We start from the raw sequence: 14,363 nt of genomic DNA, 5'->3' as shown, positions 1-14,363 counted from the left end.
CACTAAGGGGCCCAAAGTCCAATGAGTACCTTTAGGATTTCACAGGTCATTTTTGTTTCAAGACTACTCCTCGCGGTTTAGGGCCCCTAAAATGCCAGGGCAGTATAGGAACCCCACTAATGACCCCATTTTAGAAAGAAGACACCCCAAGGTATTCCGTTAGGAGTATGGTGAGTTCATAGAAGTTTTTATTTTTTTGTCACAAGTTAGCGGAAATTGATTTTAATAGTTTTTTTTCACAAAGTGTCATTTTCCGCTAACTTGTGACAAAAAATAAAATCTTCTATGAACTCACCATACTCCGTACGGAATACCTTTGGGTGTCTTCTTTCTAGAATGGGGTCATTTGTGGGGTTCCTATACTGCCCTGGCATTTTAGGGGCCCTAAACCGTGAGGAGTAGTCTTGAAACCAAATGTCGCAAAATGACCTGTGAAATCCTAAAGGTACTCATTGGACTTTGGGCCCCTTAGCGTACTTAGGGTGTAAAAAAGTGCCACACATGTGGTACCGCCGTACTCAGGAGAAGTAGTATAATGCGTTTTGGGGTGTATTTTTACACATACCCATGCTAAGTGGGAGAAATATCTCTGTAAATGACAATTGTTTGATTTTTTTACACACAATTGTCCATTTACATAGAAATTTCTCCCACCCAGCATGGGTATGTGTAAAAATACACCCCAAAACACATTATACTACTTTTCCTGAGTACGGCGGTACCACATGTGTGACACTTTTTTGCAGCCTAGGTGCGCTAAGGGGCCCAACGTCCTATTCACAGGTCATTTTGAGGCATTTGTTTTCTAGACTACTCCTCGCGGTTTAGGGCCCCTAAAATGCCAGGGCAGTATAGGAACCCCACAAGTGACCCCATTTTAGAAAGAAGACACCCCAAGGTATTCTGTTAGGTGTATGACGAGTTTATAGAAGATTTTATTTTTTGTCAAAAGTTAGCGGAAAGTGACACTTTGTGGAAAAAAAACAATAAAAATCAATTTCCGTTAACTTTTGACAAAAAATAAAATCTTCTATGAACTCGTCATACACCTAACAGAATACCTTGGGGTGTCTTTTTTTCTAAAATGGGGACACTTGTGGGGTTCCTATACCGCCCTGGCATTTTACGGGCCCAAAACCGTGAGTAGTCTGGAAACCAAATGTCTCAAAATGACTGTTCAGGGGTATAAGCATCTGCAAATTTTGATGACAGGTGGTCTATGAGGGGGCGAATTTTGTGGAACCGGTCATAAGCAGGGTGGCCTTTTAGATGACAGGTTGTATTGGGCCTGATCTGATGGATAGGAGTGCTAGGGGGGTGACAGGAGGTGATTGATGGGTGTCTCAGGGGGTGGTTAGAGGGGAAAATAGATGCAATCAATGCACTGGGGAGGTGATCGGAAGGGGGTCTGAGGGGGATCTGAGGGTTTGGCCGAGTGATCAGGAGCCCACACAGGGCAAATTAGGGCCTGATCTGATGGGTAGGTGTGCTAGGGGGTGACAGGAGGTGATTGATGGGTGTCTCAAGGTGTGATTAGAGGGGGGGATAGATGCAAGCAATGCACTGGCGAGGTGATCAGGGCTGGGGTCTGAGGGCATTCTGAGGGTGTGGGCGGGTGATTGAGTGCCCTAGGGGCAGATAGGGGTCTAATCTGATAGGTAGCAGTGACAGGGGGTGATTGATGGGTAATTAGTGGGTGTTTAGGGTAGAGAACAGATGTAAACACTGCACTTGGGAGGTGATCGGACGTCGGATCTGCGAGCGATCTATTGGTGTGGGTGGGTGATCAGATTGCCCGCAAGGGGCAGGTTAGGGGCTGATTGATGGGTGGCAGTGACAGCGGGTGATTGATGGGTGGCAGTGACAGGGGGTGATTGATGGGTGGCAGTGACAGGGGGTGATTGATAGGTGATTGACAGGTAATCAGTGGGTTATTACAGGGGAGAACAGATGTAAATATTGCACTGGCGAATTGATAAGGGGGGGTCTGAGGGTAATCTGAGCGTGTAGGCGGGTGATTGGGTGCCCGCAAGGGGCAGATTAGGGTCTGATCTGATGGGTAACAGTGACAGGTGGTGATAGGGGGTGATTGATGGGTAATTAGTGGGTGTTTAGAGGAGAGTAAACGCTGCGCTTAGGTGGTGATCTGATGTCGGATCTGCGGGCGATCTTTTGGTGTGGGTGGGTAATCAGATTGCCCGCAAGGGGCAGGTTAGGGGCTGATTGTTGGGTGGCAGTGACAGGGGGTGATTGATGGGTGATAGGTGATTGGCAGGTGATTGACAGGTGATCAGTGGGTTATTACAGGGAAGGATAGATGTAAATAATGCCCTGGCGAATTGATAAGGGGGGGTCTGAGGGTAATCTGAGCGTGTAGGCGGGTGATTGGGTGCCCGCAAGGGGCAGATTAGGGTCTGATCTGATAGGTAACAGTGATAGGGGGTGATTGATGGGTGATTGATGGGTAATTAGTGGGTGTTTAGAGAAGATAACAGATGTAAACAATACATTTGGGAGGTAATCTGACGGCGGGTTTGCGGGCGATCTAATGGTGTGGGTGGGTGATCAGATTGCCCGCAAGGGGCAGGTTAGGGGCTGATTGATGGGTGGCAGTGACAGGGGGTGACAGGGGGTGATTGATGGGTGATAGGTGATTGACAGGTGATTGACAGGTGATCAGTGGGTTATTACAGGGAAGAACAGATGTAATGAATGCACTGGTGAATTGATAAGGGGGGGTCTGAGGGCAATCTGAGCGTGTGGGCGGGTGATTGGGTGCCCGCAAGGGGCAGATTAGGGTCTGATCTGATAGGTAAAAGTGACAGGTGGTGATTGATGGGTGATTGATGGGTAATTAGTGTGTGTTTAGAGGAGAGAATAGATGTAAACAATGGATTTGGGAGGTGATCTGATGTCGGATCTGCGGGCGATCTATTGGTGTGGGGGGGGTGATCAGATTGCCCGCAAGGGGCAGGTTAGGGGCTGATTGATGGGTGGCAGTGACAGGGGGTGATTGATGGGTGATTGACGGGTGATTGACAGGTGATCAGGGGGGATAGATGCATACAGTACATGGGGGGGGGTCTGGGGAGAATCTGGGGGGTGGGGGGGGTGATCAGGAGGGAGCAGGGGGCAGGTATAAAAAAAAAATAGCGTTGACAGATAGTGACAGGGAGTGATTGATGGGTGATTAGGGGGGTGATTGGGTGCAAACAGGGGTCTGGGGGGTGGGCAGGGGGGGGGTCTGATGGGTGCTGTGGGCGATCTGGGGCAGGGGGGGGGGAATCAGTATGCTTGGTGCAGACTAGGGTGGCTGCAGCCTGCCCTGGTGGTCCCTCGGACACTGGGACCACCAGGGCAGGAGGCAGCCTGTATAATACACTTTGTAAACATTACAAAGTGTATTATACACTTTGTATGCGGTGATCGTCGGGTTAACATCCCGCCGGCGCTTCCGTATGGCCGGCGGGATGTTGCAGCAAGTGAGCGGCGACAGGCGGAGGCGGAGGATCGCGTCACGGATGACGCGATCGCTCCGCCCATGCCCAAACAAGGACCGCCGCATTTTGTCAATACGGCGGTCCTTGCGGCGTCTGCTTCCCGGCCGCCATTTGTCTATACGGCGGTCGGGAAGTAGTTAATTCAATTTGCTGATTTTTGCATGCAATCAAGCTAACTTTGTGCAATTGTGATTATTAATAAATAATGCATTTATCTGGTTATACATATGAATAGCCCAAGCTGACTTTATTTGTGAATATGCACTGTTATGGGTGATATGTCACTATATTAGTGAATACCAGAAAATGGGTGACAGTTAACATTGTGACGTCACCACTGTAAGCGATATTTCTTTCTTAATGTATAAAAGAAGGGAAGGCATAGAAATGTTGATGTAAAAAGTCTCAGCACTTCACAGATCTAATGATCTTTTCATCTTAACAACATTTCCCCTGTGCTGCAGCACACACCATTACAACCTCCAATCACAGGCTCCTTCAAAAAATAAAAATGGTTAATTTATAACTTTCACCATCTCCTGAAGCCTTCGCATGTGATTTTGCTGGCAGAAAGCTACTGTACTGCCAGCTGTGAGGAATCAATTCTTTATTCTTCACAGATCAGGAAAGAAGGCTCTGTTTGCTAAGAAAACAGAGTTAAGCTTCTGACTGTCAGCTTCCTTGATTGTATGCAGCAGAATGTTGTTTTCCCTACTGTACAGTTCGGTGGCTGAACTAAAAGCCCACACACAAAGTGGATTGATGTCGCTTGTTGGTGAAAGGTACCCGATCCCTTGGACAACATCGCTGGGCCAACAGCTGTGCAGCTGACAACATGTTCTGTTGCTATGTCGGCAACGGAGTGCCGCAGATGTGACGGGGCATGCACCAGCACAGAGGAATTAGCTGTCGCGCGGCTAAGTTGACCTGTCTCTCCAATCACTTGCAGGGTGGCGGTCAGGGGCTACTGTATACATGCTGGATTATCAGCTGAGGTGGTCGTTATTGGCCACCTTAGATGACTTTAATCATGTGTGTGTCTGGAGCTTAATTGTGACATAGCCATGAACTGATGATGCCTCCCTTACAAAGAGTACGGTAATCTAGGGGAAAATGGTGATTTTTTTTGCACAACTTGTATTACTTTGAGGATGCTTTTCGCACTGGGGTGGGGCAGGGCAGCATGTTCACCGCAGCCTACTGCAGGGCAATGAAAGTCTATGGGTCAAATCACATTGTCCGCGGTTCATTGTGCCGAAAGTACCCTACGTAACGCGAGCACATACCTACGTTACCGTGCTTCTCCTGCGGCGGATCAGAAGTCATGTAGGTCTATGGCGATGCTCGTGTTTTTAAAAGACCCACCACAGTTTTACGTGTCACACAAGCAATACGCTTCTGTACACTTCGACTGACCAACAGGAAGTGAGTGTCACTTCCTGCTTGGCCGGTTGCCAGACAGGGATTACAGCAGGGGTCTCAAACACGCGGCCCGCGGGCCATTTGCGGCCCTCGATACAATATTTTGTGGCCCTCGCCGGCAAAAGCTTCCTTATAGTTCGCTTCAGTGCTCCCAAGTAATCCGCTGCATCCCCGCCGCTAAACGGGGGCTTCAGAGTCCCCAAATCGCCCAGGGGGCAATCCGCCGGCATTTCCTGGAAGGGGCAGAGCTTTCAGCTTTAGCTCTGCCCCTCCTGACGTCAATCGCGGTGCATCGTCGCCTCTCCCCGCCCCTCTCTGTGAAGGAAGAGTGAGAGGGGTGGGCAGAGGCGGCGATGCGCCGTGATTGTGAAATTCCTTATGCGGCCCAGCCTCATCCTGACTTTGCCTTCTGCGGCCCCCAGGTAAATTGAGTTTGAGACCCCTGGATTACAGTGTACTAACCCGGCAATCCACGAATGCCTGGTTTTGCCAGTGCAGAACTCCAGTGCGTCAATTCACCTTAAATAAATTGCAGGTAAAGTGCTATGTGCATTATCAGAAGTAAACTTGCCCTCGTCTCCAAATCCCGAACAGTTTCGGCCTTGTGTTTTTGACAAGGGTGATCACCCTTGACAATGGCTCAAGGCCGAAACTGGTCATGATTTGGAGAAATTGACTGCCGGTACTGGACATAGCAGTTTACGTGTAATTTATTTAAGGCAAATTGGTGCACTTGGGCCGTGTTTTCAGGGACCCACAATGTGAGTGCACGAAGACCGGAGGAACCCCATACGCAGGCGGTCATTAATAAACCGCCTTAAATGCGGCGTGTGTATGGCAGCCCTCGACCAGTGACTGCCACCTGGATCAACCCACTCGCCCTGCCCATCATGTGAGGTCACATTGGCGATGCTCTGCTGGCCCTACGCCCCCATGCTGCAACAAAATACACCGTTAGCCTCTAAGCTAACTTGAAGTCTGTAAATTCTCCACCTATCGATGTTGCCCGAGGAATCAGGTCCCAGTTGTGCAACACGTGTCTACTGTGTGTATGGACCTTAAAGAGAAACTGTAGTGAAAATAACATAATGAATACAATTGCCTATTTTTTTCTTCAGCATTCATTTATAAATTATTTAGTGAATGTTTGCCCATTTTAAAATCTTTCCTTACCTGGATTTACATTCTGAAATGTATCACAGGTGATGACATCTGTAGTCCTGCCAGGTGATCCCTGTAGAATGTTTGTTTACTGAGAGTTCTATGCAAGACACTGCTTGCTTGGCAGTTGGAAACAGCCAATATTTCCCACAATGCAACAAGGTTCCCAGACAGCAAACTGTCAGGACCATGGTCATGACATCACACTGTGGGAGGGATTCACCACAATATCAGCCTCACAGAGCCTCCTGATGATCTATTTGACAAAAAGGAAACATTTAAGGTGGGAAAGGGGGTATCAGGTGCTGATTGGACAAAGTTAAATCCTGGGTTAAAGTCCCTCTTTAAACTCCTTCTGGTAAATCCAAGCTACGGTCGGGGTGAAAAACTGCAGCCCAGAACGGTAACCCCGACCTGCACTCGGGGTAGCCGCCAGAGGCTCTACGCAAGCAATGCACGCACTCGCCTCCCGGGGGATCCCGACGTTGGATGCCATTCTCCTTTCGCTCCTCCAAGGCTCTGCTTCCCCCTGGTGAGATTCCCATCTGTCATGATAACAGCCGGCAATCTCAGTTTAGGGTTACAGCGCCACCCGGAGGACGGAGGGAAAACTGCAGCGCTGGATCCCAGGGAGGCGAGCGATTGCTGTGGCTGCTGTAGACCTCCCTGGCAGCATGATTTTTTCCAGGTTTTAAGATCTAAAAGCATGCAAAAATATTGCACCGCTTAGACCCTAAAATCCGGAAAGAATCATAACGCCAAGGGGGTTAAGAGGCCACTGAGAGCTAAGGGGGGACAGAGGTGATGAGCTGAGGGAGGACATGGAGAGGGGGACACAGGTTCTAGCGTCCGTTAATTTAACAGGCCTAAGATGGATAAAGAGCTATTATAGTATTACAGAGGAACTCACAGGCAGTGCCACAATCTGGGCTCCTTGCTTCGCAGCTTGTTTTATGAGCTCGGAGGCCTTCTTCAGGTTATCCGCCTTCACAGGAGTCACAAGGAGCTGAACCAAGGCCAGGCGGAATTCTGGAAGGTTGAGACAAGCGGGTTACATGACAGTTCATTTATTACACAGCATCCTCCACTCATTAACAAACTCTCACTGCGCAACAAATAAATATTTGACATGGCATCAGGGATTACAGACGGGGGCAAAGTTTACATAACTCAACAATCACATGACATTGGCTTTTCTTAAATCATACAATCCTGACTAGACTGGAGTAGTATAACCAATGAGGGCGTGGCCAGGGCAGCCAGTACGGTGATAACGCCCCCCAGTAACTCAGAACAGCATAGGCTTCCTGCAGCAGGTTTATGCAGCATCAATGTCACCACAAAGTCACACGCCAAGAAATATATCCCTCTAATAACATCAGGGTCTATGGCTAATAGTATTAGAGGCAGAGGATCAGCAGGACTGCCAGGGAACTGGTATTGCTTAAAATTAAATAAATATGGCAGCCTCCATACCCCTCTCGCTTCAGGTGGATATGAACATCTTTTAGACTTTGCTTTATGTTTGAAGGGAACCTAAATCAGCATATAAAGAAAAAAAAGTTTAACTTACCTGGGGCTTCTACAAGGACTCTGCATCCGCCCTGTGCCACTCTTTCGCCCAGGCAACGGGCACTGCGCATGTGCGGCTGCGCACAACTCTTGATTGCGCTCTGTGCATCCGCAGTAGAGGAGGCACTTGCAAAAGAAGGGCGCTGTGGGGAACTGGTGGATCGTTCGGTGACAGCGCGGGCACAGGGCGGCTGCAGGGGGATGGTAGAAGCTCCAGGTAAGTTAAATTCTCTTTTTTTATGCTGACTTAGGTTCACTTTTAAGCGGACCTAAACTCAGAACTTCCTCTCTGCTCTAAGATATGCAACAGCATAATAACCATTAAAAAAAAACATTTCTTTGTTACAGTGGATACTAATCCTACAATACATCTGCAGTGTGTCTATTTCCTGCTTTCATAGATGCAGACATAGTGTTAACATCCTGTGGTTCCAAATTATCTGCTCTGCCGAGGCAGCCAGCTCACACAGCTGAGAGAACAAATTACAACTTATAATTAGTCACAGATGAGGGGGAATTAGACAGGATAAACTCTCTAAATACATACAGGGTGCATTTCTCTACCTTTTCCTTCTGTCCTGTGCAAGAGTTCAGGTCCACTTTAAGCAAAAATGTACAGCTCTGCCTAAGGCCTCGTTCACATTGGGTGCGTTCAGAAATGAGTAAAAGCACATGATGAAAAACGCATGCGTCGGTGTGCGTTTTAGTGTGCGTTTCAGGACGTTGCGATGTGCTTTTTTAAGCAAGTTTTGCTTATTGTAGCAGTAGCAGTTGTCAATAAAGATTTTTTTTTGTATGAAAAGGTGTTTTTTTTTCAATTAGGTGTAAAAAACGCATGCGCTTCTAGGCACTTGTATGCGCTAAAAAAGCGCACCCATTCACTTTCATTGATGTGCGTTTTACAGCTCAACACACAGAAATGCATGCAATATTACGTGTTTGTAACGCAGCTCAGCACAGCGCATAGATGTGAACAAGGTACATTGAAGTTAATGAAAATACAATGTACCTTGCTTAACGCACGGTGCAATGGGCTCTGAAAAGTGCACAGAAACATCCCTAGTGTGAATGAGGCCTTAGGGTGTGTACACAGGCATGAAGAGTGTCACCCCCAAGAACTTGATCTGACAAGAGACAGTTCGTGGCCTGTATAGAGGCTTTGTAACACGTTCTGTTGCTATGGAGATGGGAGTTGGGATGACGCCTTGGCGTACCAGACAGTGGCTTCCAGCGGAGAACAATGCACTCAGCCGAGACAATCTGTCATTGCTCGAAAATGCATCAGGGAGGAATTGGGAGGCTGTACACAAGTTAGATTCTCGGCAAAGATTGTCTTGGCCTGAGAACCACCCAGCATGTGTATGAGGCATTCCTGTTCAATGCAATGGAAGGCAGGAGGGTAGCCATGTGCGTATACCACCAGTGTAGGGTTATCTTGCGTGAGGTGAGCGTGTGTTTCCTATATCGGCATGGGGCCAACAGGGTTATCAGAAAGGCCCACAGACCGCTTGAAATGTAGTGATGGTCATGTCTAGGAGAACTCATGGAGAAGCATGTGATCAGTTTGGTCAGGTGATAGATAGGTAATTCTCTGATTGGCTAGTCATGGTCATGTGCTACAACAGGATGTGATCTCAGCAAATCAGAGCATTGCAAATCTATCAGCTGATCACACAAGTCACATGCATCTGCATGAGTTTTCCTAGACATGACCATGAGGGCTGGAACCCACTAGAGCTTTTAGGGAGCGTGAGAAATCGCTAGCGATTTCCCTAAACGCTCTGCCAACGTAAATGGATGGTGCAAATTCCACAGAAGCTATTGCGATTAGCAAAATCGCAAACGCAGGACATGCAGCATTTTGTTAGCGCTTGTGCTTCAATGTAAAGTATATAATCACTGGCGTAATCGCTCATCAAAACCTGCACGGAGCGATTTTGCTAGCGTTTTAAAGTTACTGTAAACTGTAACAAAATTAAAATTAATTGAAAGGACCAATCAGACTTTAAAACGCTAATCGCTACACAACCGCTGGCAAATTGATTACTCTTTTTAAAATCGCTCCCTAAAACGCTCATGTACTCGCTTACAAACTGCTCATACAAAACACTAGCGATTGCGATTAGCGATAGCGTTTTGTAGTGGGTTCCAGGCCTCCCTGTTGAAATGTGTCTGGAAACAGCTGAATTACACCAGCCATCTATGTGAGAAAGGACATGTTAGTCGCATTGTACAGCCCGCTGTAGGTGTAGCTGATTCAGCTCATTCCCAGAGACACGCCTCAGTTGTAGGGATTAGCCTTCATAAAACTGCACAATTTGTAAATCCACATTAACATGCGTAATCTCCTATTATCTATTCATACAGACCGTGACAAATTATTAAAGGAATATGGAGGCTGCTATATTTATTTTGTTTTAAACAATACCAGTTGCCTGGCACCTTGCTGAGCTTTCATGCATCAGTAGTGTCTGAATCACACACTTGAAACAAGCATGCAGCAAATCCAGTCAAACTTTGGTCAAATCTCTGATCTGCATGCTTGTTCAGGTCTATGGCTAAAAGTATTAGAGCAAGAGAACCAGCAGGACAGCCAGGCAACTGGTATTGCTTAAAGGGAACTTGAGACGGGGCCACAACAATAAAATATACATACCTAGGGCTTCCTCCAGCCCCCTTCGGCATGATTACGCCCACGGTGTCCTCTTAGCCTGCAATTGGACCCGGAAAATCCTCAGGTCTGGGCGGACTGTGCATGCACCGTGTGTGCAGTGCTACTGCGCAGCTCCCAGTGACGGGAGCGGTACAGGGGAGCATGCCTGGCCGGAGGGGGCTGGAGGAAGCCCCAGGTATGTATATTTTATTGCTGTGGCCCCATCTCTGGTACACTTTAAAAGGAAATAAATATGGCAGTCTCCATATACCCTTCATTTCAGGTATCCTTTAAAAAGATACTCAAAGTGACATGATGAGATAGACATGGGTATGTACAGTGCCAAGCACACAAATAACTAGGCTGTGTTCCTTTTTTTCTTTCTCTGCCTGAAAGAGTTAAATATCAGGTATGTAAGTGGCTGACTCAGTCATGACTCAGACAGGAAGTGACTACAGTGTGATCCTCACTGATAAGAACTATAAAACACTTTCCTAGCAGAAAATGGCTTCTGAGCGCAGGAAAGAGATAAAAAGGGTCAATAGTTCATAGATTTTAGCTCTGGCATACTTCAATGAATGTGTCATTGAGCAAATACAATAAAACAGTTAAAACTTAAAGTAGATTTAAACATAAAATAAAACTGTAGAATATCTAAAAAAAGTCATTTTTAGGCAAAGGAAGATAGATACAATCGTTTATTTCATTAGTTTATTTTCGTATTCAGGTGCCCTTTAACCTAATATTTTAAATGTACAACATTCACAGAGGCAAACACTGCAGACAAGCGATTCCTGCAGCTCTCAGCTCTGCACCTGTCAGCAGGTAACTCCCCTCACTCTTACCAGGCAAACTGCCCCAGCTGTGCCAGGATTGAAGTGTGCCTCCTCCAGACTGTTATCACTCAGTAATCTCCATACATGTGCAACAGAACTGAAATCAGAGCACTCACAAAAAGCCACTTCCTACTAATCCAATGCTTTGTTTTCAGTCAATCATGGTGTGTTTTGAGTCATTATCTTGTAGGATCTCTGTGCTCAGACTGAGACAGTGCTTCCTGACACTGGGACACTTGGCAGTATGTTTCGCTCTATAATACCTGGACAGTCTTGATATTTCATTGTCCCCTGCACAGAGTTGAAGCATTTTGTGGTGGATGCAGCAAAGTAGCCCCAAATATAACTGCGCCTCCTCCATGCTTCACAGTAGGTTGGTGTTCATTTCTTTCAAAGCTTCATGTTTTTCATTTGTGGACAGATTAGCCATCAGGAGGCACAAATCCCTTTTCCAGTAAGCTGTATGGGTAAATACCAAACCTGCGCACGCACATATGAGTGTTCATTAATTAGGAGCTTGGTGGCCCAGTGGAGAGCATTCTTGCTTTGCAGTGACAGGTCTTCAGTTCAAATTTGGACAAGAACAACATACTCACGGAGCTGCATTTGTTTCCTCTGGATACTCTGTTTCCACACTAGGGCTGCACGATTTTAGGGAAAAAAATCGAAATTGCGATTTTTCTCTCAGAAATTGCAATTTCGATTTTTCCCCGATTTTTTTTTTAAAGGGGAACTGAAGAGAGAGGTATATGGAGGCTGTCATGTTTATTTCCTTTTAATCAATACCAGTTGCCTGGCAGCCCTGCTGGTCTATTTCTCTGCAGTATTATCTGATTAAAACCAGAAACAAGCATGCAGCTAGTCTTGTCAGATCAGACTTATAAGTCTTAACCACTTAAACACCTGATCTGCTGCATGCTTGTTTAGGGGCTATGGCTAATAGTATTAGAGGCAGAGGATCAGCAGGGCTGCCAGGCAACTGGTATTGTCTAAAAGGAAATAAACATGACAGCCTCCATATACCTCTCTCTTCAGTTCCCCTTTAAATTCCTGCTTTTCGCACTTTGGGCGGGGGGCTTGGGTTTGGCTCAAGTGTTAATGAGCGGGGGGGGGGGGGGGGGGCGGATCCATTAGAGCGAGCGGCCGGGCACATCATACAGCATTACCAATCACTGGCTAGCGATGGAATGACGGCAGCGGTAGGCGGAGCTGTATGCTCTGTACAGCTCCGCCTACCACTGCCGTCATTCCATCGCTAGCCAGTGTTTGGTAATGCTGTATGATGTGCCCGGCTGCTCGCTCTAGTGGATCCGCCCCCCGCTCATTAACACTTATACATATTCACTGCTTCTGGCCAATCCGCGCATAGCGGGGCCAGAAGCAAGATATTACAGACAGCGGACCGAAAAACCGAAGGTACTGACGATCAGCAGATCGTCTTGCCTCGAACCGCGGTTTCGGTTTTAAACCGAAAAAACGTGCAGCCCTATTCCACACCCCCAAAAACATATAGCTAGCTACCCCCAAAATGCCTTAGACTTCAATAGAAACATAAGACAATGACAGACTATGGTAGTTTGCATTGTGAGCTGTCCTCTGCTGAGGACAGTGAGTGACATGACTATGTACTCTCAACAGTGCTGCAGAAGATGCTGTGTTAGCTGCTGGCTATATGTGAGTTTTGGGCCCAGGTCCCTTTAGATTTTGCTGCAGAAGATGCCAGTGCTATATAAATACATAATAATAATATGGTAGGGCATTACACTATTGCTATGGTAGGATTAGATAGTAAGCTCCTCTGAGGACAGTCAGTGACATGACAATGTACTGTGTAAAGTGATGCAGAAGATGTCAGTGCTATATAAATACCTAATAATAATAATATGGTAGGGACATTAGACTAGGACTATGGTAGGACTAGAACATGAGGTCCTCTGAAAACAGTCAGTGACGTGACTATGTATTGTGTAAAGTGCTGCAGAAGATGTCAGCACTATATAAATACATAATAATAATATGGTAGGACATTAGACTAGGACTATGGTAGAGTAAGTTTGTGAAGTCCTCTGAGAACAGCCAGTGACATGACTATGTACTCTGTAAAGTGCTGCGGAAGATGTCAATGCTGTATAAATACAAAACAATAATGTGGGGACATTAGACTATGACAGGATTAGATTGTGAGGTCCTCTGAGGACAGTCAGTGACAAGACTAAGAAATTATAAGTAACTGTAACACTAGGTGGTTAACAATATTGTCTTGTCCTAGTTTCAATTCCCAGGAAAGTCAGCATCCTCATGGGGTTGTATAATTCACAGGTTTATGTGAGTTTCCTTGCAATACTGTATTCTGTTTTTTTTCTCCCCCAAAAACTTACTGCTGGGACAAGTGACATTTTTTGCCCAAGACTGCTGTAGGCACGTACTAGTGTGTGACTTGTTCAGCATACCCTATAGGAAGCTGCAGTGAAGGTGTCAGCACTGTACATAACATTAGATTTACTGTATAATAGTGAAAGCAGCAGGACTGAGTGAGGATCACCCCAGCCATGCACTGCTCTAATACAATAACAATAGATCTATATGAAGAAGAACATTTATGGCAGCAGAATAAGAAACCACATACAGTATTTGCATAGGAATTAATGTCTTGACAGTATTGGCATAGGAGGTTATAGTCTTGCAGTACTCACTTGCCATGGCTCTGACTGCTTGCATAGTGAGCCTTGCCTGAGCTGTCACCCATACACACACATACAGGATGTTTCCTCCCCATCCCCGCCCACTCAGTACAGCAATGCATTCTGGGGACTGTAGTTCTCTGAAGAAGTATTATAGAGCTTGAGCAAATCTACGAAGGGTGAAGAGGCTGCCTTATTTATGTATATTTAAAGTGGTTTATCACTCTTAAACGCGGTGTTCATAAATGACCTTTGTTTTAGGCAATATGTGACCTACAACCACAACATACCAATATAATTTTGTCAAGAAACAGTTTATTTCATTTGTAAATATAGCCCTGGAACTTCAGTACTTCTGCGTCTAATGGGAGCGTGAATGTGAGCGGCGCAGCCGTGTGCTCGCGCATGCTGCGGAGACTGGCTCCTGGGAGCAGGGTTGCCACCTCAACCCTTTAAAGGGACACTTAAGTCAAACAAAAAAAATGAGTTGTACTCACCTAGGGCTTCCAATAGCCCCCTGCAGCTGTCCGGTGCCCTC

General features: G+C 46.5%; 1 protein-coding gene across 1 annotated transcript in view; it reads right to left on the bottom strand.

The window, feature by feature from the left end:
* Positions 1-13,920, bottom strand: part of NIT2 (nitrilase family member 2) — a 41,183-nt gene extending 27,263 nt beyond the window's left edge. The window contains exons 1-2 of the mRNA XM_068270696.1: positions 13,838-13,920; positions 6,994-7,112 (exon numbers count right to left, since the gene is read on the bottom strand). Coding sequence (XP_068126797.1) covers positions 6,994-7,112; positions 13,838-13,862 — 144 coding nt within the window. The 5' untranslated portion in view covers positions 13,863-13,920. The remainder of the gene's footprint in view (positions 1-6,993; positions 7,113-13,837) is intronic.
* Between the last annotated feature and the right edge of the window lie 443 nt (positions 13,921-14,363).

This window comes from Hyperolius riggenbachi, chromosome 2, assembly GCF_040937935.1.
Source record: "Hyperolius riggenbachi isolate aHypRig1 chromosome 2, aHypRig1.pri, whole genome shotgun sequence".
Lineage (NCBI taxonomy): Eukaryota > Metazoa > Chordata > Amphibia > Anura > Hyperoliidae > Hyperolius > Hyperolius riggenbachi.
This window is presented reverse-complemented; position numbering and strand designations above follow the sequence as displayed.